This window comes from Phaenicophaeus curvirostris, chromosome 13 (genome assembly GCF_032191515.1).
Source record: "Phaenicophaeus curvirostris isolate KB17595 chromosome 13, BPBGC_Pcur_1.0, whole genome shotgun sequence".
In the NCBI taxonomy this organism is placed as follows: Eukaryota; Metazoa; Chordata; class Aves; order Cuculiformes; family Cuculidae; genus Phaenicophaeus; species Phaenicophaeus curvirostris.
Genome location: NC_091404.1, coordinates 9,222,300 through 9,243,533, shown reverse-complemented (window position 1 = coordinate 9,243,533; position 21,234 = coordinate 9,222,300). Strand labels below are relative to the sequence as shown.

General features: G+C 37.5%; 1 protein-coding gene across 4 annotated transcripts in view; it reads left to right on the top strand.

Moving 5' to 3' along the window:
* Nucleotides 1–21,234, top strand: part of MTMR1 (myotubularin related protein 1) — a 35,868-nt gene continuing 14,634 nt past the window's right edge. The window contains exons 1-14 of one of the 4 annotated variants that reach the window (XM_069868042.1): nucleotides 1–84; nucleotides 2,777–2,882; nucleotides 5,437–5,460; nucleotides 7,599–7,649; nucleotides 9,003–9,078; nucleotides 9,969–10,063; nucleotides 10,269–10,376; nucleotides 10,791–10,892; nucleotides 11,573–11,656; nucleotides 12,272–12,421; nucleotides 13,174–13,362; nucleotides 13,820–14,005; nucleotides 17,117–17,323; nucleotides 18,139–18,231. In XM_069868042.1, the coding sequence (XP_069724143.1) occupies nucleotides 77–84; nucleotides 2,777–2,882; nucleotides 5,437–5,460; nucleotides 7,599–7,649; nucleotides 9,003–9,078; nucleotides 9,969–10,063; nucleotides 10,269–10,376; nucleotides 10,791–10,892; nucleotides 11,573–11,656; nucleotides 12,272–12,421; nucleotides 13,174–13,362; nucleotides 13,820–14,005; nucleotides 17,117–17,323; nucleotides 18,139–18,231 (1,479 nt within the window). In that variant the 5' untranslated portion in view covers nucleotides 1–76. The remainder of the gene's footprint in view (nucleotides 85–2,776; nucleotides 2,883–5,436; nucleotides 5,461–7,598; nucleotides 7,650–9,002; nucleotides 9,079–9,968; nucleotides 10,064–10,268; nucleotides 10,377–10,790; nucleotides 10,893–11,572; nucleotides 11,657–12,271; nucleotides 12,422–13,173; nucleotides 13,363–13,819; nucleotides 14,006–17,116; nucleotides 17,324–18,138; nucleotides 18,232–21,234) is intronic. The other 3 variants (XM_069868043.1, XM_069868044.1, XM_069868045.1) reach the window with 3 other exon arrangements.

The window sequence follows — 21,234 nt, the reverse complement described above, 5'->3', positions numbered from 1 at the left end:
CGCGCCGGCGCTGGCGGAGGGCGGCGGCCGCAGGGCCGGGCGGGCGGCGGCGCCGCGGCAGCCGGGCGGAGAGGCCATGGACAGGTGGGCGGCGGGGAGAGGAGGGGGGAAGGGGCTCCGCGCACCCGGAGCTCGGATTCCCCGCGGTGGGGGGGGTGGGATCTGCTTTTCGGGGTCGGCTCGGATTCCTGGGAGGGAAAGGGCTCTGCTCCTTCTGGGTGAGGAGGAGGCTCCGCTTCTCCCCCTGCGCTCGGGGATCTCGAAGGTGTTTTCCAGCCTAGCGACACCGCTCCTGGCTCGCAAGTCTCTGTTCCCCGTTTTGTTCTGTTTCATGGGACGAGGTGCGGCTGTCCGTGTGTCTGTCCGCGGGTGAGGCCGGTCTGTCCCGCCGGGTGCCGCTGAGCGGGGTCTCGCCGGGCCTCGACCCCAGGCGGAGCAGTTCTTGCCTTGGGAAGTTCCCAGCTGGAGGCAGCGTCAGAGCTGAATTAAAAAAAACCCCTAAACTAGGAGTAGAAACTAGCGGAGCTTTCACCTGGACCAGCTCTGCTGTCCGCTCATCGCTGATTTGCCAGGACCGCGGCGCCAGGGTTCGCTAATGTGTGTGAGCCCAGGTGAGACGGAGCGAAAAGAGGCGCCCTGCTATGTGTCCCACTTAGCAGACGGTGATAAGTCATGTCGGAATGATCAAAAAACATGCAGACAGGCTGGAAAAGGTCCAGAAAAGAGCCCCTAAGATGATTAGAGAACTGGGAAACTTTCCATGTGAAATAAGGCTGAGAGAACTGAGTTTGTTCAGCCTTGAGAAAAGAAGGTTTATTCCCAGGTATCACTATATAAAGGGTGTCTACCAAGAGGATAGACACTCCCTTCTTACAAGGAGTATGGAAAAGACAAGGGTGTAATGGGTGTGAATTGCTCCCGGGAAGATTGGATTCCAGAAGAAAATTTTTCACCATGAGAACAGTTAAACATTGGAATAATCTCCCCGGGTGAGTGGTAGATTCCTTTACACTGGACACTTTTGAGCTGTCTCGTTTAAGCTATACATTACCTAAAAGAGATCGGATGATCCCCAAGATCCCTGCCAGTCTGGCATTCTGTGATTCTGTGATCAGCATCCCGTGGGATACTGATACATCCCAAGATGCTGATCGTAGGAGACAGACCCACATTCACCTTCATTTTCCTGCCACTGTTAACTTTGTTTATATAATGATTCCTGATGAAGATAAGCCGTAGAAAAATAAATCCTTTCCTTAATTAACAAGTAAATGCTTATTTGGAAACAAACTTAGGCAAACCCTGTAGAGATGTACTAGAAATTAAGATATGTGAGAGAGGGAGAAATAAGTGAGATCAGGAAAGCGTTGTTGTAGGGTTTAGCTTGGGCATTCTTTTCAAAGCCTAAGTGAAATATTTCTCTAAGTGAACCTGGACTTGAGTTCAGAGTTGTCTTCATTGTTTGAGCAGGGCTACCATTGATGTGTTTTAGTTGCAGAACAACATTTTGTGATCTAGTACTGTTCGAGTTTTGCAGGTGGGGAGAAAGCTGTTAACATTTATCAGAAAAGCTCCAAGAGAGCTTTCATTTGGGGTATGAAGTTGTGCTGCACACATCTTCACTTTATACCTGCCTATCCTAGCAGAGCTCGTGTAAGAAAAGACCTCTTGTTAAGTAGTAACTTATTAGTAGTAAATTATGCCATTATCCCACCCTCTTGATGGCCAAGTTGTGGTGCACCTGTTGGATGCTGGAGAAGTTTATGTAGTCACTCATGCAGAGTCACTCACAGAATCCAAAGCTGGTTTACAAATGAATTCTAAAAATGAGTTAAATTTTTCTTTCTGTATGTAACTTCTGAATGAGCATTAAGCCTGTAGAAGAGCCCAGCTAAACTGTTTGAAGAAATAGCAGTTATCTAAGGCATCAGCTGAGGTTGCCGTGGCACTCAGGGAACAGTTCTCTCTGGCATTCCCAGTTTTTCATCAGATACTGGCATGTTTTGAAGCAGACCTGGCACGCTTCAGAGTGGCTGGGAACAAACTGTAAGTGCATCACAATCTCAATACTGTGTTCTTTGTAAGCAGCATTAGTTCAGGTGGCTATTTTCAATACGCATCATTGGGATTTAGTGCAATTCTGCTGTTCACATGATTTGTCTTTAGGGTTCTTATAAACACCCTACAGTGCAGAATTCCTTGCTGTGGCATGGGAAGGCTGGTCCTGAAGATTATTCAGAAACTCTTTTATGACCAGGAAAAAAATACAGCTAACTAGAGGTTACACTTTAGAAAATATGTATTTTCTACATCTAATATGGAATACAACACTAGAATAGTTTAAAATTTTAAATACTAGAATAGAATCATTTAATTCTGAGGATTTACTGTACAATCAGGAACTAATAATGAGAGAAGTGCAAGAAGTTTCCTATTACTTAACCAAATTCATTCCATGGATGGCTTAATGAATGAAAAATGTATGAATGATGAAAAAAATAACACAGGATAAGGAAATCAATGTTTTCATAAGTTCGTAGGACCCTAACCTAACTTTTAACCTGCTGACAGCTCTACATCTCTGATAAGATCTAGTAAAATTGTTTTCCCTAACTTGTTCAGGTAAATAGTTACATTCTACCTACAAAGCAAGCTAATTTTTATGACATTTGTGATAATTTATGGTTTTGTTTTCTGTATGCATTCAGTTGGTATACCATCTTCAATATACATTTTTAATTCCTGCTAAATAATTTGGAATATTCTGATTTTATAGCCCAACTGGATCCCATGTGGAATGGTGTAAACAGCTGATAGCTGCAACCATTTCTAGTCAGATTTCAGGATCTGTTCCCTCAGAAGGTGTGTCCAGAGACTACAGGGTAAGTGACTAGCATTGCATTGATTTGTTTAAGATTAAAGGGTGAATGATCAGGCAAGTTCTTGCTGCCCTGATTGTCAGGCTCTAAGTACTGAGGTGATCGCTGAGTGTTTCAGAACTAGAAACATCTCATTATGCGTAGGAGTTTCTTGAGTCTGCTCTGTGTTTTCCTCCATATTTAAAATAGTCACATTGAAGTCTGCAGAATAGAAAACGAGAGAGGTGAAAGGAAAATTAAAAGTCAGTGTTTTGAGTAAACTGCCAAAAGTGAGTTGTCTTTTCTTTTGATTGCTATAAAAAAATTTGCTAAAGTAGATTAATAGTTGCAGGTTAAAATTTTTTATAGTGTGTCAGTCGGTGTACAGAGATTTCACAAAAAATAAATGCATGTCTTTGTTACTGTGCTAAGAACATAAATGGCTGTCATTTTTGTTGGGTTTCACCAGAGACAGAGAATTTAATCTGAAACAGACAGAATCACCTTTTTCATTCCCTACCAGCAACATTTTTGGCACTAAGGTAATGATTGCACAAAGTGGTTTACCTGAGAGGTTCCATTTTGCTTTTTGTCCTCCTGTTTTTTCATGCTCATTTGCCATTTCCTACATGCAGCCAGCCAACTAAACTATCAAGCATGGAGCATACACTGTTTTCCTTCTCTTATTCCCTTTAAGAAACCCAGGCTGCTGCTAACTAGATCCTTTTTTCTTCCTAGGTTTGAAATAGTTTCATGGTCTTCATGCAAAATGGCCAAATTACGATTTTATCTTCTTCTTGTTTTAACAAGATATTAAATCATTTTCTAATGTGTTCTGTGATTTAAAAGTTTGTCATTCCAGAAGAGAGCATTTTAGATTCTGTGGCAGCAGGTCAGGTTCATCCCAAGCCTGAAGATGAATCTACAAAATGTTTTTGACCGTAGTCTACTTAAAAATTCACCTCACAGAGTTTTACACTATTGGCAGAGTCAGCAGCTTATACTCATAAAAAAAAAGTACTATGGCAGCTGAATTGCAAATGCTTTCTTCAGGTCAAGGCTAACTTCTTTGATGAAACATTGTGGCAAAGCTTGCATTACAGCTGTCGATGTTGTATTTGCCCTGTAGACCAAGCGTGTAAGCTTGGTGTTCAGTTTATCTCTGAGTTAGAACACATTCGTCTGGAATAAAGAGCACTTTTAAGTTCTAAATAACCTCCTTCTCTATACCAAACTCATTTTGGCTATTATTTGACAGGAGGAAGTCTTTCAAAGCCTAATTAAAATTCTACTTCATTCTTTGTTTCTTAGAAATAAAAGGGAAAAATTAAGCCTGGCAATATTCAGAATTTTTGTGTATAAATTCTGTTGGGCATCATAGCATTGCTGTGATTTGAAATCCCATTTTTGTGTATAACATCGTGGAATTACTTTTCTGAGAACATCTTCAGTTACATTCGAGACCATTATTTTGTGAAGTGGTGTCTGTACTTTAGGAGAGGGTTTCCTTGGCACTTGGCTTCTGTACAAGTTCTGTGGTACAGTTAGTTGCTTAGTCAGTACCACTAGCAGGCTGATTTATTCTTTATTACTGTGGAATTCACGTATAAAAAGGGAATGCCCATTTATAAGTTGGTTTTCCTTGGAGACATCTTTCCCTTTTGATGCACATTGATCAATTTTCTGGGTTTTCTTTCCTTTGTTTATCTCAAATTGCTGCTTTTAGAGACAGTCTTACAACAAGTCAGAAGCTCTGGGTATGGTCAGCTCTGTGCGTTTTCTTAGGGGACTGCTCAGGCAGTTCTGTTGCTTTCTGCTGGATTTACTGGGAAGTCCCCGTTTTATTACTTCTTACATCCTTTTTTTTTAATGTAAATATATCGATTCTTATATGTAACGGTGTTACTCATGTTACTCTGTGTAACTTACCTTACCAGGATGTAATTCACGGAAATCAAACAGAAGCAAAGGGGCTGCAAATTGTAACTAGAGGGCACTGAGCAAGCTCTTGCTTGCTAAACCCTACAGCAAATGAGCTCACTCTGAGTTCGAACCCTACTGCATAGGTCTTCTCTGACACAGTCTGCCTTGTGAGTGTTCCTGAATGAGGGGCTCACGTAACCAAAAATTGCTTAGATAATAGTAGCTGAATATAGACACCTTCAGAAATAAGTCGGGAAAAGTTGTCACCATCCTTGTTTTGCCATTTGACTCAAAAAGGGTACTGTGGTTCTACTTTATGGCTGTTAGTGCAGGGTTATTGTCTTCCACCTGGAAGGATTACCAGCCCCTCTTCTCTTTTCACAGTAGCACATTGTAACTGGATAAAAGGGTGATTAGGAATGAATGTTTCAAAAGAGCTTGGCATTTGTTACATCACTAAAAATGAAGTGTCTAGATTGGTTTTAGACCACAACAATTCTGCAAGAGAGCTGCTAGATCTGCCTAGTTTTGTTTTGTTCTTTCAAAATGTTTGGAAGTAGAGTTCTTCTGAAAATCTGATGAAGTAGGATATAATATCTTTAACAGATCAAATCTGTCTGTTTTGTTGGATAACATTTTATATTTTAACTAACAGGTATACAGGAGGCCTGTTATACGGGTAAGATTATTGTTGGCTAGCAGTAAAACGGCCTCATACCTGTTTGTCTTTTGTGCTGTGTGAGATCTTGGTGTGTCAAGCGTTCTTCTTTACTTCATTAATGGTTTTCTGAACCAGTCAGACCATATTGCTATGCAGTGCAACAGCTTCTTTGCTATAGAAATGCTTTATTGCTTACGGAAACATTGTAATGTATATAAAAGTCAATGTGTAAGAGAGCAGTATTTTTAAATGATGTTATGAATGTGCAATACTAACTTCAGTTTTATTACATTAATTTTGACAAAGTGGATGCTTGCAACTGAGGCTTACATGCTTCAGACTACAGAGTGTTGTATTAGCAGCTCTAATGTGTTATCTATGATAAAGAATATTAGCATTAGAAGAGTTACGTCTTTGTCTATCCTATTTAAATAAGACATCAATTTGTGCTTGCCTTTCTACATGTTTTACCTTAATGTTCCTCACAGTAGTGGGATTGAAAGTTAGGTTTGAAGTTAGACACCAGTGCAATGACCTGCATCTTTTTAATGATAATTTTAAGGCTAGGTCTTTGCCATTGTTCATTGCAGATATGAAAAGGGCATGCCTTGTTTCCGTGTCCCTCTCTCTTGGTAGCATTTATGGAGTGAGAAATTATCTGGATAGTGTTCTGACATTGTTCATGAAATGTGTCTAACACTATTATTCAAACAAAGAGCTCTTGTTTTGCCTCAAACGAGGAGATGAAGGCTGAATGATTTCTTTTTATCCATTGTTTACATATTTGAATATGACGTGTTTAGTCCAATCGGACAAATCCACGAGTTGATCTTTATTCATTTTTTTAATAGAGAGCTCTTGAAATAATTGGTCTGGGTTGAGCAACAAAATTTTATTGTTTTCTTTACTTTTTTCATATTTCTTTGTAAAGGCTTTGATCTTTGAATGATGTGCAGTGTTTCTCTGTATTTCATTTATTCAAAATCGTTTGATGTATTTGCTGGTTGTCCTGTTTTGTTTTTTTTTCTAGAGGTCACAGTATTTACTTTTTATAGTCTTAAATTTAAGGAATTTCTGTTTAATAGAATCCCACCATGCGTAACTATTAGGAGCCCTTTATAATTAATTATATCTTTTTAAACTCTTGTAAAGTTCAAATTATCTGAAGATATCTAAAGTCCTTCTAAGTTTTTAATTTTTTCAGGGTTCTGTAGAAATATTGTTAAAAGAAAAATTGACATCAGCAAACCTGTATATTTAGGCTGAGGCTGGTTTTACAGTCTACGAATTGAGAAGTTCTTTGTATGTGAACTGGGAATAATGGACTGTCATGAACACAATGGCTAATAAAGAAGACAGAAGAACAATTTTGGCTGAATGTATTAAACCAATTATTTCATATGACCTTATGACGTTTGTGCTTCTCTCTGGAGTGCATTGAGACCTTATGTTTATTAAAGTGAAGTAATATTCAGAATTTGCTGCCAATATGATGCAAAAATTAATTAAAATGTGAAATTTTTGCATATTTTGCTATAAGGAGTAATTATTGGTTTTGTAAAGTTCCTGACTAGGTTTCCAGCAGCAACACAGAAGTTGCTGGAAAAATATGTGGCACCATAAAACTGTGAATGTTCAATTAAAACATGTTTTACCCAGTAAAATTATTTTAAAATTGTCTAGATACTTCTATTTGATGCTGACCTATTTTTACCTTGAAAGATTGCATGAGTTTTCCCCTAATGCTACCACTGCAAGCTGTACTCAATTTCTTCTATTGATAAGCATGTGGCATACTTTGAATTAATTTTCTTCACTGTTAGGTTGTTTGTCTTAAAAAGACAGTACATACTTTTAAGTTCTTATCTACCAGCACTGACATTTTGTGAAAAAGGGAGTAAAATTTTCACTTTGTGTTGTGCCAAGTAACATGAAAAGGAGCATGCTGATAGCTTGGATTCCGTTCTGCAGAAAGTAGTTTGTGCCAGGAGTGGGTGAATTGAATAGCTACGCTGGATTTAAAGTGTATGCTGTCTTTTTAAGAAAAGAAAAAAAAAAAAGAGAAACAGAAGAAAAGATTCTGTCCTTTCACCTGTTGTCTGCATGTTTTTTCCTCTTACTTCTCTCTTGCCCTACTGCTGCCTCATGCAATGCAGGAGATTCAGGATGGACACAATGGCTATCATTCTGAAGCAGAAACTGATCAGGTGGCAAGTTTTATCTTCCATTCATTAACTGTGTAGTAAGGTACTATATATTAGCACTTGTACAGTACATCCAAATCTTATTTCTCATGCAAGAGAATCCATAGAAATTGTTTAGTGTTAACTGGTTATGTGCTAGATAGGAGTTTCATGTAGTGTCATGCGGTCTAAACTGCAAAGTCCCTGTCTGACAAAGCACAGTTGTCCTTCTAAGTTTGTAAGTATTGGCTAATCGTCTGCACAATGTCTTTTGTGATTGGGTGCCGAATATAAAATTCTGTTAGTTTCCAAGAAAATGTAAAGCTGGAGACCACTTTAAAGACCTTTAGAAATTATTTATTAATGAATGCTTAGGATTGTTTGGAAGCAGACAGGTCCTACCAGTTATTTGTGTGTGGATCAGAGCTGTTGTACGAGGGAAGAGTTATTTGTTTATTCTAACATAGCCCATTATGTTTATTCTTATTTTAGGATGTAAAAAATTAAAACCTTAATATTTTATCATGTTGACCTAAGGGAGATCACTTTCTCACGTGGTCCTTGAAAGTCCCGCAAACCCTTTTATTCTTAATTAAATTCTTTAGCACATAGTAAATCTTAGCTGCCAAGGAAGGACCCAAAGGGTCAGTGTCGTATCATTCAGGAATGTAGCCATTTACCTAAATGAAAATTTATGGATCTAGCCCTTACTTTAAAATTGCTAATTGTTCTTCTATATTTCATTATTGCTTCATTTTTAATCTGACCTTCTGGATCCAAAATTCCTATAATGGACCTCTTCCATAACCTGTGGCTTCTCAGTAGGATATTGATTGAAATAGAGCATCGTGGGGTACTTCTGTTTTCTTGCTATTAAAAATACAAAGTTAAAATGTCAAATAATTAAAGCTTCTGCCATATAATTATCTCAGATGAAAACACTTACATATTTTATAGACAACATTAAGAACAGAAAAAACCCCAACCTAATCTGAGCTTTAAAATGTTCTGAAGTTGATAAAATCCAGAATAATACCTGCATTTAGCAAAAGACTAACAAATTATTAATTACAAATGTAGGCTGATCTTATTGTTCGATTTTTTTAATGCTGTATGTAGCTTGCATGTGAAACTAATTGTTGCTTAAATGCTTTATTACTAATATTCTGTTAACATGTATGTCTGTGTAATGTTTATATTACCGACATTTGCATTTGGTAGTTTTAATATGGTACTGTTTAATACAGTTGTGCCTTGTAAAAAAAGATAAACTTCTCGTGTTCCAGTGATCTGGTAGTAAAAGCACTTTGCATCAAAATGTATCAATGCAGTACAGATGGAAAGTGAGATTTACTCATGGTTTTGGGTTTCTGCCAGGCACTGCGGGATGGGAACAAAGTAGCACAGATGGAAGAGGCTCCTCTTTTTCCTGGAGAGTCAATCAAAGTTATTGGTAAGCGTATCGAGTACCTACTGAATCTCTAGTTTATTTATTAAAAAACAGAATATTATTTCCTTTTGACTTTTGTTGTTTCTTTGGGTTTTTTTTTATTTTTTAATTCAATGCCACTTTATATTAGCTGATTTGGTGTGGATTTCCTTTCTTTGTCTTTTAAATCCAAATGTAGGAAAGAGAAATCAGTTCCAGGGGATGACTTATTCAGTATAGATATATCATTTTTTTTCAAGGGTTAGTTTGTTTCCATAACAGTGTATGGATTGCATTTCTGCTAGAGGATGCCAAGGATATTTCATAGGTTCAAAAGTTTCAAAATTGTGGGAGCAAAGAAGGTGAAATTATGGAAAGCTTAGTTTCCAGTTTTTAATGAGATTAATTTCACTTTGGCCTGTGACGGCAAGCTCTGCATTAGCAGTACAGCACTTGGCTATAAAAGACTACTGATTCTTTCAAATAGAAGTGAAAAGGAAGATATGTGTATATAACTGAGTCACCTGAAGGTCAGTTGCGAACACATCAGTAACTGCCCATTTGGATGCTTTCTCTCTTGAGATGAGTGTGAGTTCTTTACAGCTCAGAGCAGGGGCCAAAGCTGCCTGCCCACCCTTCCTCCACCCAGCCTAGCTGAGACCAGCTCCAGTTGCTCAGCAGTTGCTGAGCACCAGTGAGACTGAGGAATTTGTTTGTTTTCATTGTTGAGACAAAGACAGCTCTTTCAGTCCTAACAGTGTCTGTAGAGTAGGCTTTCCTGTAGAGGTCAAGCATCAAAATCTTATGGAACTGCAAAAATCTTGCTGTTTTTAAATGGAAATATATATTATTTTTTTTTTATGGAACATATATTTGTAATAGTAAAACAAAGCTTTAACTTGTCTGTTTTCCAGCTAAAGATGTTATGTATATCTGTCCATTTATGGGAGCAGTCAGTGGTACGCTAACAGTGACGGACTTCAGAATGTATATCAAAAGTGTTGAAAGGGTAAGACTTTACTTCTATGCATTGTTTCAAGTAGGAATGTTGTTCAAATAGATTTCAGAAAGTGACAAATTTGATATAAGTGAAGCATGATGTTGCACAGCAGCCTGTTGAAGAGGAATGACAATTCACTAATGGAATATACTTGAATAATACTAGTTTGTGTTCCTTCTAATTTAACAAAATTCATTTTATATATGAATTTCAGGATCCACCTTTTGTTGTTGATGTTCCTCTTGGAGTCATTAGCAGAGTTGAAAAAATTGGAGTACAGAGCCACGGAGACAACTCGTGTGGTATAGAAATAGTTTGCAAGGTATGGTATGGTAGAGATTTATGCATCTTGAAGTATTTTCATTTTGGTTTTGTATAAGAGGAATCTGCATGCACATGTACACTTTTAGTCTGATCAGTTCCCTGTATTTGAACCCTGCTTCTTTTAAATAATGTATTTCAATTCCTCTTATGACACTTACAGTCTTAAACACTTCTGCCTTTTGTCTCAAGAGTGAATTCAAAGGAAAAATGGCTATTTTATGATATCTAGCAACTGTAATGATGATCCTAGTCATCTGATATGAACACTCATAGAACTTGCTTCTCATGTGAGTTAGATAATGCCAGTGCCTTAGTCCTGCATATACACCTTCCTTCTATCAAATTTCTTCTAACTTCTTTTTTTTTAAAAAAAATTATTGTAGAGTAAAATAGTGTAACTTATTTTTGACAGGATATGAGAAATTTGCGGCTGGCCTATAAGCAGGAAGAGCAGAACAGATTGGAGATTTTTGAAAACCTTGTAACACGCGCGTTTCCTGTTTCTAATGGGTTGGTAAGTCTTAAAATGTGGAAAAGGCTGTCACTGGCTCTGCTCTTTGTGGAAAGTGTAGGTGCAGAAATACAAGGGCTGTATGACAAACATTGAAATGTTGATTCGTGAGATCTGTTACAGAGCAGGCAAGATCCTCTGACCCTGTGTCAATTCATAGAACTCTATACTGTGTCCTGCTGCAGGTGAAACTGGTTAATTTGTACATAAGCCTTGAGATTTGCCTAATGTTGCTGATTAAAAATATATATGTATCCAAATCTTATTCTCTGCAGTGTATAATTGAGCCTAGAATTCCTGTCTAAAACAACAAATAAGTATAATTAGACTTACTAGTTAGCTGCAGAATGCGATTTCATTTGCTTGTGGGGATAAGGATCTGGTTGGGAGGTGGGAGACCAATTTCCTCATTCTGATTTTGCCATTGACGTGTTGTATGATGACAGGCAAGTAACTTCAGCTCAGTCTTATTGTTTGCCATCTTGATTTTGTTAATTATATATCACGAATTTGAAGAAGTTAGCTGACTTTCATTTTCTTTCTAACACAGTGTTGTCCAGTCTTGGCTGAAGGTTTTGTGTTTAGAAAGTGTTACATTTGAAATATTAGAAGATTCACTGTTTTGGATCTTGTGCATACAGCCCATCAGACAGTTATTTATGCCTTTGCTTTGTTGTCTTTAGCCTCTTTTTGCATTTAGCTATAAAGAAAAGTTTGCTGTTAATGGCTGGAAAGTGTATGATCCAATGGCAGAATATAAAAGGCAGGTAAGTTCTGTGAGTACTTGGTGGGGTTTTTTTTCTCCATAAACCCATTTAAACAAGAAAAAATATTAAAGCTCAAGATTTTCAGCTCTAGCTACGTACAGAAACTATCTAGATCACATGCTCATATAGTAAAATGTAAATAATCTGACTTTGATTGTTGAGCGCCTGCTAAAGTTGATGGGCATAACAGGTGCTAAGTACTTGAGCAAATTGTTTTCCAAATGTTGTTTGCTGAAAATACAGGCTTATAAAAACTTGGTTTTGAATAGACAGCATTAAACAGAAGAGTAACCATCATTTGTCATTGTAAATCTACAGATTCCTAGTTGCAAAATTGTTTTTATTTCACTATATGATCACTTTTTTTACCTGAGTTTGTAGCTTATTCAAAGACCTATTTTGTGTGTCAGTTTTAAAAATAATAAATGGGAAAGATTTTCAGTGTTTTGGTTTATGGTTCAACATGAAGATCTGAAGTTTATAGCTTATTTAAAATAAATGTATCAGCACACATTTTTAATAAAATACACAGCACATAGGAGTTTTCATCACCCGAAACTCAGATATGTAAAGGTCTAACCTGAATAATACAAAAATTGTTTTGCTTTCATACAGGGCTTGCCCAATGAAAGCTGGAAAATATCCAAAATTAACAACACCTATGAGCTTTGTGATACATATCCTGCTGTTCTTGTTGTGCCAACCAGTGTGAAGGATGATGACCTCTCAAAAGTGGCAGCGTTCAGAGCAAAAGGCAGAGTTCCAGTAAGTGAAACTTTTACAAATTTGTAGAGCACTTATATCTTCTTGTAGCTTATAAGAAATTTGATATCAGAGTTCTTTTAGGATCTGGGGTTTTTTTAAATAACAGTGGGCTGGCTTCCTTCATGAACAGGGGTGGGTGGGCAAAGAAGGAAGAATTAGGCTAAATGGGTTTAGAACTGAAGAGAGTAACTCAAAGGTGAGTCTAATTGCTTGGTTATTGTGCCATGTAGTAAATTTTTGTGTGGAGTTAGCACTTCTAAGCCACAATGGTACCTGATGTGAATTCACATATTAGCTTATGTTCTGATTTGGTGTGGAATGTGTTAACAGCTGCAGCATTTTCTTGAGAATAGGCAAGTTTTGCAGGTAGGATAAAAAGCCCTTTAAATAAGTTAGATGGTGACTGGTTTTGTGCTATAAATCTGCTTAGCGTACAAATCTATGGACTTACACATGGAAGCAGTTTTTCTTCCTCCATTGTTCTTATTTTCCTAATCAATGAGATGCAGAAGCAGGCTTATTTTTTATTAGAGATAAAAGCTAGGATGTTTAGAATCAGTTTGTATTTCAAGCTCGGATTCAGGATGAGCAGTGCTAGTGTGCTCTCAATAATACTTTGCATCAGCTTGTGCTTAAATTTACATTTGTTGATTTGCCAGGAGGCAATGTAGGCATTGTGATTGTCTGTTTGAACTTTGGCCTGCTGCTTTTGTAGTACTGTAGTAAACTAAAATAATTTTCCTGTATTCCAGGTGTTATCTTGGATTCATCCTGAGAGCCAAGCAACAATAACACGCTGCAGTCAGCCGTCAGTGGGCCCAAATGATAAGCGTTGCAAAGAAGATGAAAAATATTTGCAGACAATAATGGATGCCAATGCTCAGTCACATAAACTTATCATCTTTGATGCCAGACAGAATAGTGTTGCAGATACTAACAAGGTAGGTTGGTATCATAACTAGCTTGAATAGTCCCATCTTTATTAGAAGGCTGAAGATTGAATAAGAGATGAGGATGAGAACTTAATGTTGAAAAGAGATAAAAAAAGGTCTCTGAAGAGGGCATGGGAAGGAAGCTAAGTTGCTTGTAGCAGTTTGGAAAGGCCAGCAGGAATTGAAGGCAGCATTGTAAAGCCCACAGAAAACCAAAGGTTTTGGTATTAAAAAGGGGAAGGTATGTGGCTGTGTTACCAAATATAGCCTATTACAATCAGAATTTCTTTCATCTAAAAAAAAAATCCCCTTGTGCTTCTTAGAAAAACAGAAGCCAAAAGTATGTTTGTTAGTGCAAAAATAATCCTTTCTGTCAGAGAATCTTGAAACTTGACTAAAATAACACTCAACCTTACATTGAAGTCCTGTACGTGTTCTTTTCTTCATCTGTTTTTCTGAATGACAGGCAAAAGGTGGAGGATATGAAAGTGAAAGTGCCTACCCAAATGCAGAGCTGGTCTTTCTGGAAATTCATAATATACACGTAATGAGAGAATCCCTGCGTAAACTTAAAGAAATAGTTTATCCTAGTATTGATGAGACTCGGTGGTTATCAAATGTGGACTCCACACATTGGCTGGAATATATAAGGGTAAAATACTTTTGATGTGAAAAATCAATTCTTTTTTTAAACCGTGTTTTTAATGTGCATTTCTGAAAATGTTACTTATATTGATGTCTAGGTTTAATGTTGCATTGATGAGGATAAGCTTATCAAAGCTTAATTTTTAAAGGGTCACTTAGAATATGGCATTTTACACAACAACTTTGTATTTCTAGTTTTATGTACTGGTAGGTAATGAGTTAATTCCTGATAGCACTGTATTGTATTTAGTGTTAGGCAACGTTTTATTTTCTTGAGAGGGAATGTTTGTATGAAGTCCAGGGTTATCCCTGATTTTTGGAAGAATGCCCTGGGAACTTCAGATTATATTTGAACAACTGCCAAAAGGACTTAACTGTAGATTCTGCAGTCTTTCTCATCCTTCCCTCCTTGAATGCAATGTTAGTGTTCATGTGTCAGGCACCTACTTTTTTATGGGCTGTTTATAGTCAGTTCTCTGCTGGGTTATAATCTGCTCTATTATTTAACATAATATTAAAATAAATCACTACCATGCTCAGTTTTACACTCTGTTTCACTAACCTCTGAGATGTTCTTAGAACAGATTATTTCATTACCATATTCACTCCCCTGTTCATGATGAATATGGATGGAATAGAATTTGTTTTATCAGCAACTGGCTTGAATGTCACTCATGCAAAACATGTTTGGGATTCTTCATTAGTTTTGCTCTTCTATTAACTAGCACGTGCTAACTGCTGCAGGAGAACCAGTAGAGGGAGCAAACACTTAAACTAAGAATTAATCAAATTTAGTGATATTTTGGGAAGAGTCTAACTTTCTTACTCTGGAGTTGGACTATTTCAAACAGCTTTGGGAATCTGAGTATATGGAAACTTTCTTATTGGCCTGGCCTTAAATACAGTAGTCTGTTTTTAAAAGTGGACTTGTCTGGGCCCGAGGTCACCTTTCATTTACATTGATGTCAATGGGGTTCTTGGGCTTAGATGGTGTCAGAAGACCTTGATACCACCGTTGCACAGTTGACAACAGCATAGCAATTCAGAATCTCATTTAAATTATTTTAAAGAGTTGATGCTTATGTAATGTTCTTCATGAGTATGTCCCTTATGTGATACTTCATGTTGCAGTACTGACAGCACAAACTGCGGCCTGATTTCTCAAAAGCTGCCATTACTGTATCAGCAGTGTTTACAGTAACTCCCTGTGCTTTTGTTCAAGAGTCGCTTTCCTTCCTTGCCTATGTGATTTGGCTTTTAATAGCAATTAACAAATCCACAGCGTTCCTGCTAATGCATCTTCTGTTTTCTGGACTCAGACCCCTGTGGTTGTGTCCCAGTTTAAAGTGATGCATTACTGCAAATTCACTTTCCTAGCACTAGGCACCCACAGGACCTTGAAGACCTCCCAGGAGTGTCTGTGGAGGCACCAGTAATGTTCTATGTGTGAAGACAGCAGCAACGACAGGAGTAGAGTCACTTGGAGCTTTTAGCACACCCAGGATATTTCCTCATATCATTCTGGGTCTTTTTTGTCTTTCAGGGTAGGACTTGTGCAATTAATTAAGCAAATTAATTAATTCCTAATTTAAACAAATTCTCTTCTTCTAAACCAATCCAAAGGCAGTTATTCATTAGGAGCCCTCACTGAAATATTGTGATGGTTACTAAGTTTTGAAACATCTGTAAGGAATAATAATAGTTTGTGAAGGAAGCTGTTTTCTAAAGACCTTTGTCCAAAGTAGAATAAAGTGCTTCACCTACTGCACAGATACGTACTGATGAATAGTAACTGTCTTCTGTCTCCCGTTGTCTGCTTATTGCCTGTATCTGTTCTATCCTTTTATTTCCAGCTGTACTCCTTCAGAGGCACCTGTGTTCTCTTTAGGACAATTTAGAGCAAGCTATTGCATACCTGTATGCTATATAGAATTAATTTTCTGTTTTTATTGAAGTCCAAACTGTTCTGTTACAGTACTTGCACTTTTTTAGTGCGGTAGAGGTTTGTAACTGAAGTAATTGCAAATTAAGTACCTCAGACCACAAGCTGTGTTCTCCCACAGAAGCTCTTGTAGTGTTTCCTGATATTTCCATCCTGACATCCTTCAGATCTGCCGTAAAAGATACAATCAATGATAGATATAATCAATGAAAATCGTCTCTAAAGCATGGCTCTTGAAATAGCTTTGGAGACTGGTCTTGTGCATAGCTTCTCCAGTGGTTGCTGGCTTTCCTGCTTCCCAGAATTTGTTTTACATGCCTGGGAAGGGAAAAGTGCAAGTATTTTGCAAGATTACATTTCTGATGTTGGAATGCAGAGTAGGAAGTTCTCCTGTGGTACTGTTCTAGTGGCTGGGCTTTTTTCACATATTTTTCATTGCCATCATAGGTCATGAGAGCCAGAATCTCCCAGGAGAGAGATTATTCAAGTTTTGAAAAAACTATGAAGTGGCATAAGAGAATAAGGCAGGGTTTTCTTTGTGGGAGAGAAGAATAAAAAGTTCACATAGGTGATCTCAGTTTTAAGAAATCTCTGTTCTTCGCTCTCTGGAATGCTTCTGAATCCATGCCGTTAATGGTCTTTCATGGTTTGCATACAATGTATACTTCACACACTAACAAATCAGCACAGGCTCCCTGCCAAAGGTCTCTGGGTTTGTTTGGGTTATGTTTTGTTAGATTAGCTGGATAGTTTGTCCCTTTCTCTAAACTTAGTAGTTGAGAACTGAAAGCTGAGGAACACAGAGTGATTGGTTACTGTGAAAATGTACTTTAAAAGCATTGAATCCTCAGCCTTTGGAATAGGTTACAGCATTTGTATTCCAGGATTCCAGATCTCATTTAGAGAAGGGATTCCCAGGTTCTACTTCTGTATGCTGCTCATAATGGAGAGCTGGTAAAGACTCCCTCCTGGACAAGAGTGCACGCAGTTTTTGTACCTCTAGGATCATGCATGCTATCATTTGGAAAGCTCCAGTTTAAAGCAATGTCATCCAGATGATTATGTAATTAATCTGAAATTTTAAAATATATTAACTTTACGAGTATAAAATTATAACTCTTTTTGGTAGAGTTTTGGTTAGTATTTAATATGCTTGTTTATTTTTGTTTATTTAAGATGCTTCTGGCCGGAGCAGTAAGAATTGCAGATAAGATTGAATCTGGTAAAACATCCGTAGTGGTACATTGCAGTGATGGCTGGGATCGAACTGCACAGCTTACTGCACTAGCTATGCTTATGCTGGACAGCTATTACAGAACTATCAAGGGGTTTGAAGTTCTTATAGAGAAAGAATGGATAAGTTTTGGACACCGATTTGCAATGGTAAGCTGAAAGATTTAGTGTGCGGTTTGCAGCCTTCAAGGCTTATAGTTTGAATAGCATATTTTCTCACAATCCTCTGCTGCATTTTAATTATTATCTCTATCTTCTTGTAATGGTTTGAGAGTGTCAGAGAATTGTGACCTGCTCATTTTTAACAGGAAATCTGTATGTGAGGTGTAATATGAAGTAAATAAGAATTAAGTGGCTTGAACGTAATGGTTAAAGAAGATGTCACGTGCCTTTTTTCTGAGGAAGAGGAATTGTAACACATTGCTTCATCTTAAACCGTGTCATGAATGAAGAAACAAGGAAAACAAGGTGTATAGAAAGTAAAATTGCTGGAACTATTACTCTGATTTAAGCTTGAATGTTTACTTAACACATGGGCAAGTGGGGAATCAGGACATAAATTATTATGACATTTTGTGGGCTCTAACTCTGAGATGGTTTAGGAGAAATTGTGTGTAGTTATGACAGGTGGATGTGGAGTATTCATTGTTTCAGTACAGCCTTAGTGAAAACCTAACAATTTGACCAACTGGTAGAAGTCAATGGCTGTGTAGTGAAAGGTGGGGAAACAACTGGCACAATTTTGTTGGCTGAGTGTGTTTCCAGATCTGCTCAATAGCAAAGATATGTCCATAAGTGAATATTGGTATGTGGTTTTAGCGGTTAAAAAATGCCGGTTAGCATTATTTAAGACTTGCTTGTCTTGTTCACGACTAGAACGTATTTAAAAGCTACTCAGCTTTAAAGTGTTGGGATGGTACTCTAAGTGAACCAAGCTGAAATGAAAAGTTTATTTTGACTTTCAGCGAGTAGGACATGGAGATGATGATCATGCTGATGCAGACAGATCTCCCATTTTCCTTCAATTCATTGACTGTGTGTGGCAAATGACAAAGCAGGTAAGATGCTTAAGAGTATATTTCAATGAGGTCTCAGTCTTTATGTTGGAAACGTAATCCATGTTGGAGAGCACATTCCTTTGCAGAGCACTAGCATGTTTTCCTGAACTTGGTTGTGCTACGGCTGCACTGTACACCATAGGAAAACTTTTTCCTCCAAGTGAAGTACAGGGAGGTAGAGTAGAAGTATTGACTTGAAACCAAAATACTGGGAATCCTTTTTTGTTTAAAATAGGCTTACTTACATCAAAGTTTACAAAACTTGTATTCAGAACAGTTGTCTTCAGTGTTTTATGAAAGTTCCTTGCTAGAATACCGGGTCCTTGTTTGGAGTCCCTTGAAGACTTTCTGCATGTCTGTATTTCAGCATTAATATGCTGTTTAGTATGGCTGGAGAAAATAAAAAAATAAATTTTGCCTTTCTCTCAGAGGAAAGCTAATAACAATAGCAAAGAGAAGCAGTTCTAAACACCTGGTAGGAACAAAAGTCCTCTGGGGACATCCTTAATTGAGAGCAGCCTCTTCTATTTTTATGATCTCCATTGCTGCCTCCTGTTTCTTGCTATAAACAGTTCAGTTCCCCCTCTAGTTTAAAGAAATGGGGGATGGGGGCCAAGGGGGAGTGTTTGTAACATTTTGCCAATACCACATCTGTGCAAAACCTGGATCCAGAATCTGTTCTGAAATTCATGAACGGCAGTGGCATTGAAAAATCATTAACATTACAGCAGGAAAAAAAAATCTAAAATGTCATTCTTGGGGAGCTCTTGCCTACTTATTTTTTTTTTTCAGTTGACTTCAACACCTAGAGAATAGATGTCAAGATAGTAATTACCTTGGCAGGGACCTATGAAACCCAGGAGTCTATTTTACGCTTGTGTAGATCACTTGTTGGTAAAATTGTACTAGTTTTGTGCATTAGAACCCATGGTAAATATATATGAAATATTCCAAAGCTCAGATAAGTGTCAATGACTGCAGGAGGGTGTAAGAGTTTGAGTTTGGGCATGGGTTCAGAGCAAGTAAGTTTTCTTGTTGAGGTTCTGGGAAATACATTCTTTAAACAGTCAATACAGTGAGAGAACCTCTAACTTCACACTAAAATACAAATTTCCGGATAGCTTCAGACGATGAAACTTAATACTTGACAGGCTTATATTTTCCCTTGGTTTTTATGGTCTTCATGACACACAAAATAGAGAACTTGAAAGAAGTACATAGACATCAGATTTTAATAAAAAACATATGGTGAAATTATTTCCCTCCTGTGTTAGTAAGTTCTGGTGATTTTGAATAAGAGTTATCAAATTCGAGAGTGTTCAGTTAACTTCATTGAGTCCAATTCCACAATTATAAGAACTGTTCAAGGTGTTTCAACCTGGAATGCCACTGTAGAACAGAATAAATTCATTGATTTAAAAGCAAGTTTGTTTTGCTTGTCTCTGAATCGGATGCCTCAGACCTCTTAAACAAGAGAATTCTTCATATAAATACCTCCTTTACAACAAAACCCAACTCCAGCAGCATCAAGTGGGAGATTTTAATGACCCATGTGTTCTCTCACAATTAGTGGATTTGACAAGAAGTAAATTTTCATTTGGGGATTTTTTCCACCTGAATCTTCAAACAGACACTAATGGGCTTGGAAATACAGAGGAAAGCATTTTTAGGTCAGTGGTTTTTCAGCAGTGGTAATAGAAGCCTTACAGTCTTGATCCATCAGCTCCAACAGTAAAACTCTTGTATCCAAAGACAGGGTTTCAATAAAGTGCTATCACTTATTAATAAATTAGTTGGAGTGCAACCACTGATGTATGGAATTTTGAATATGCTTCACTGGATTGGAATAGCAGCCGTGTCGGCATCCATCTGATTAGCATGGACCCATCACAACACAGAACCCTAATGTGACAAGGCTCATTAAATGCTTTCAGTTAAAGAGATTCCCTCCAGGAGAGGCTTTGTCTTCGAAGTTCATTCCAAAATATCATTTTGATCCTTTGCAAATTATTTTTGCTATCTGTACCTGATTGCTGCTTTGGGCTGGATGCAGGAGATGGAGGTCTGAGACCCCCTGAATTCTCTCCTGACTTTTTCAATACATCTGCTTATCAAATTCTGTTCATACTTTTTGAAAATCATAGCTGTGCTGTTAACATCTTTGTGCTGTAATTGAGGTTTGGTATGATTTCCTAGAGAGAAGTAAGTGCATGTAACTTTTGAACATGACTGAAAAAGAAAATTTGATTATCTTCAGTTGCTGTATATTTTATGAAAACAAATGGCTAAGTGATGGAAAACAAACCAGTGATTAAGAGAGAAGCCCCAGTGTGAGTGCATCGTGCTGTTGAACAGCGCATAATCCATAGCAGAGTCAGGAGAAGGAAGGCTCCCATTGATTTTGTGAGGCATGGTGTTAATAACTTCCTTAGTCAAAATTGTCATTTGAAATTTGGTATATCTTAGCTTGGGAAGTCTTGGAGAGAGAATGTTTTTGCAATGTTTGACTTAAGTCAATCTGCTTTTGAAAGAACATTGCTTAAAACTTAGATCTTTCTGCGTTTAATACAAGCACACTCATCATGTGTTACTCAACTCTCAACTTTCAACATGAATAAACATTTGTCCTTCATAAATCACATATGACACTGAAGGGAATTTCTAGATCAGCTAGTTCATCCGCAGTCCCAGTTGCTGCATTATTCCTCCTAGCTATACTTGTCATTTTTTTTATTATTATTATTATTATTTAAAGTAGCTCAAGTCACTGGTGCCAAGGTGTCCCGTATTCTTCAGCGGCACGTATCAGGAAACAGTCCACTCCTTTCTTCAGATTCAAAATATTGACTTGAGATTCCTCCATAGAGCAGGAAGTTCTTCCTTATGAATCTGTAATTTGCATTTTAGACTTCTGCAAAGATTTACTCCTTTAGTGGAAATGAACAACATTTGGTTCATTTGTCCTGAAAATAAATCTAACATTCTCTTTCATAGTAATAAGAG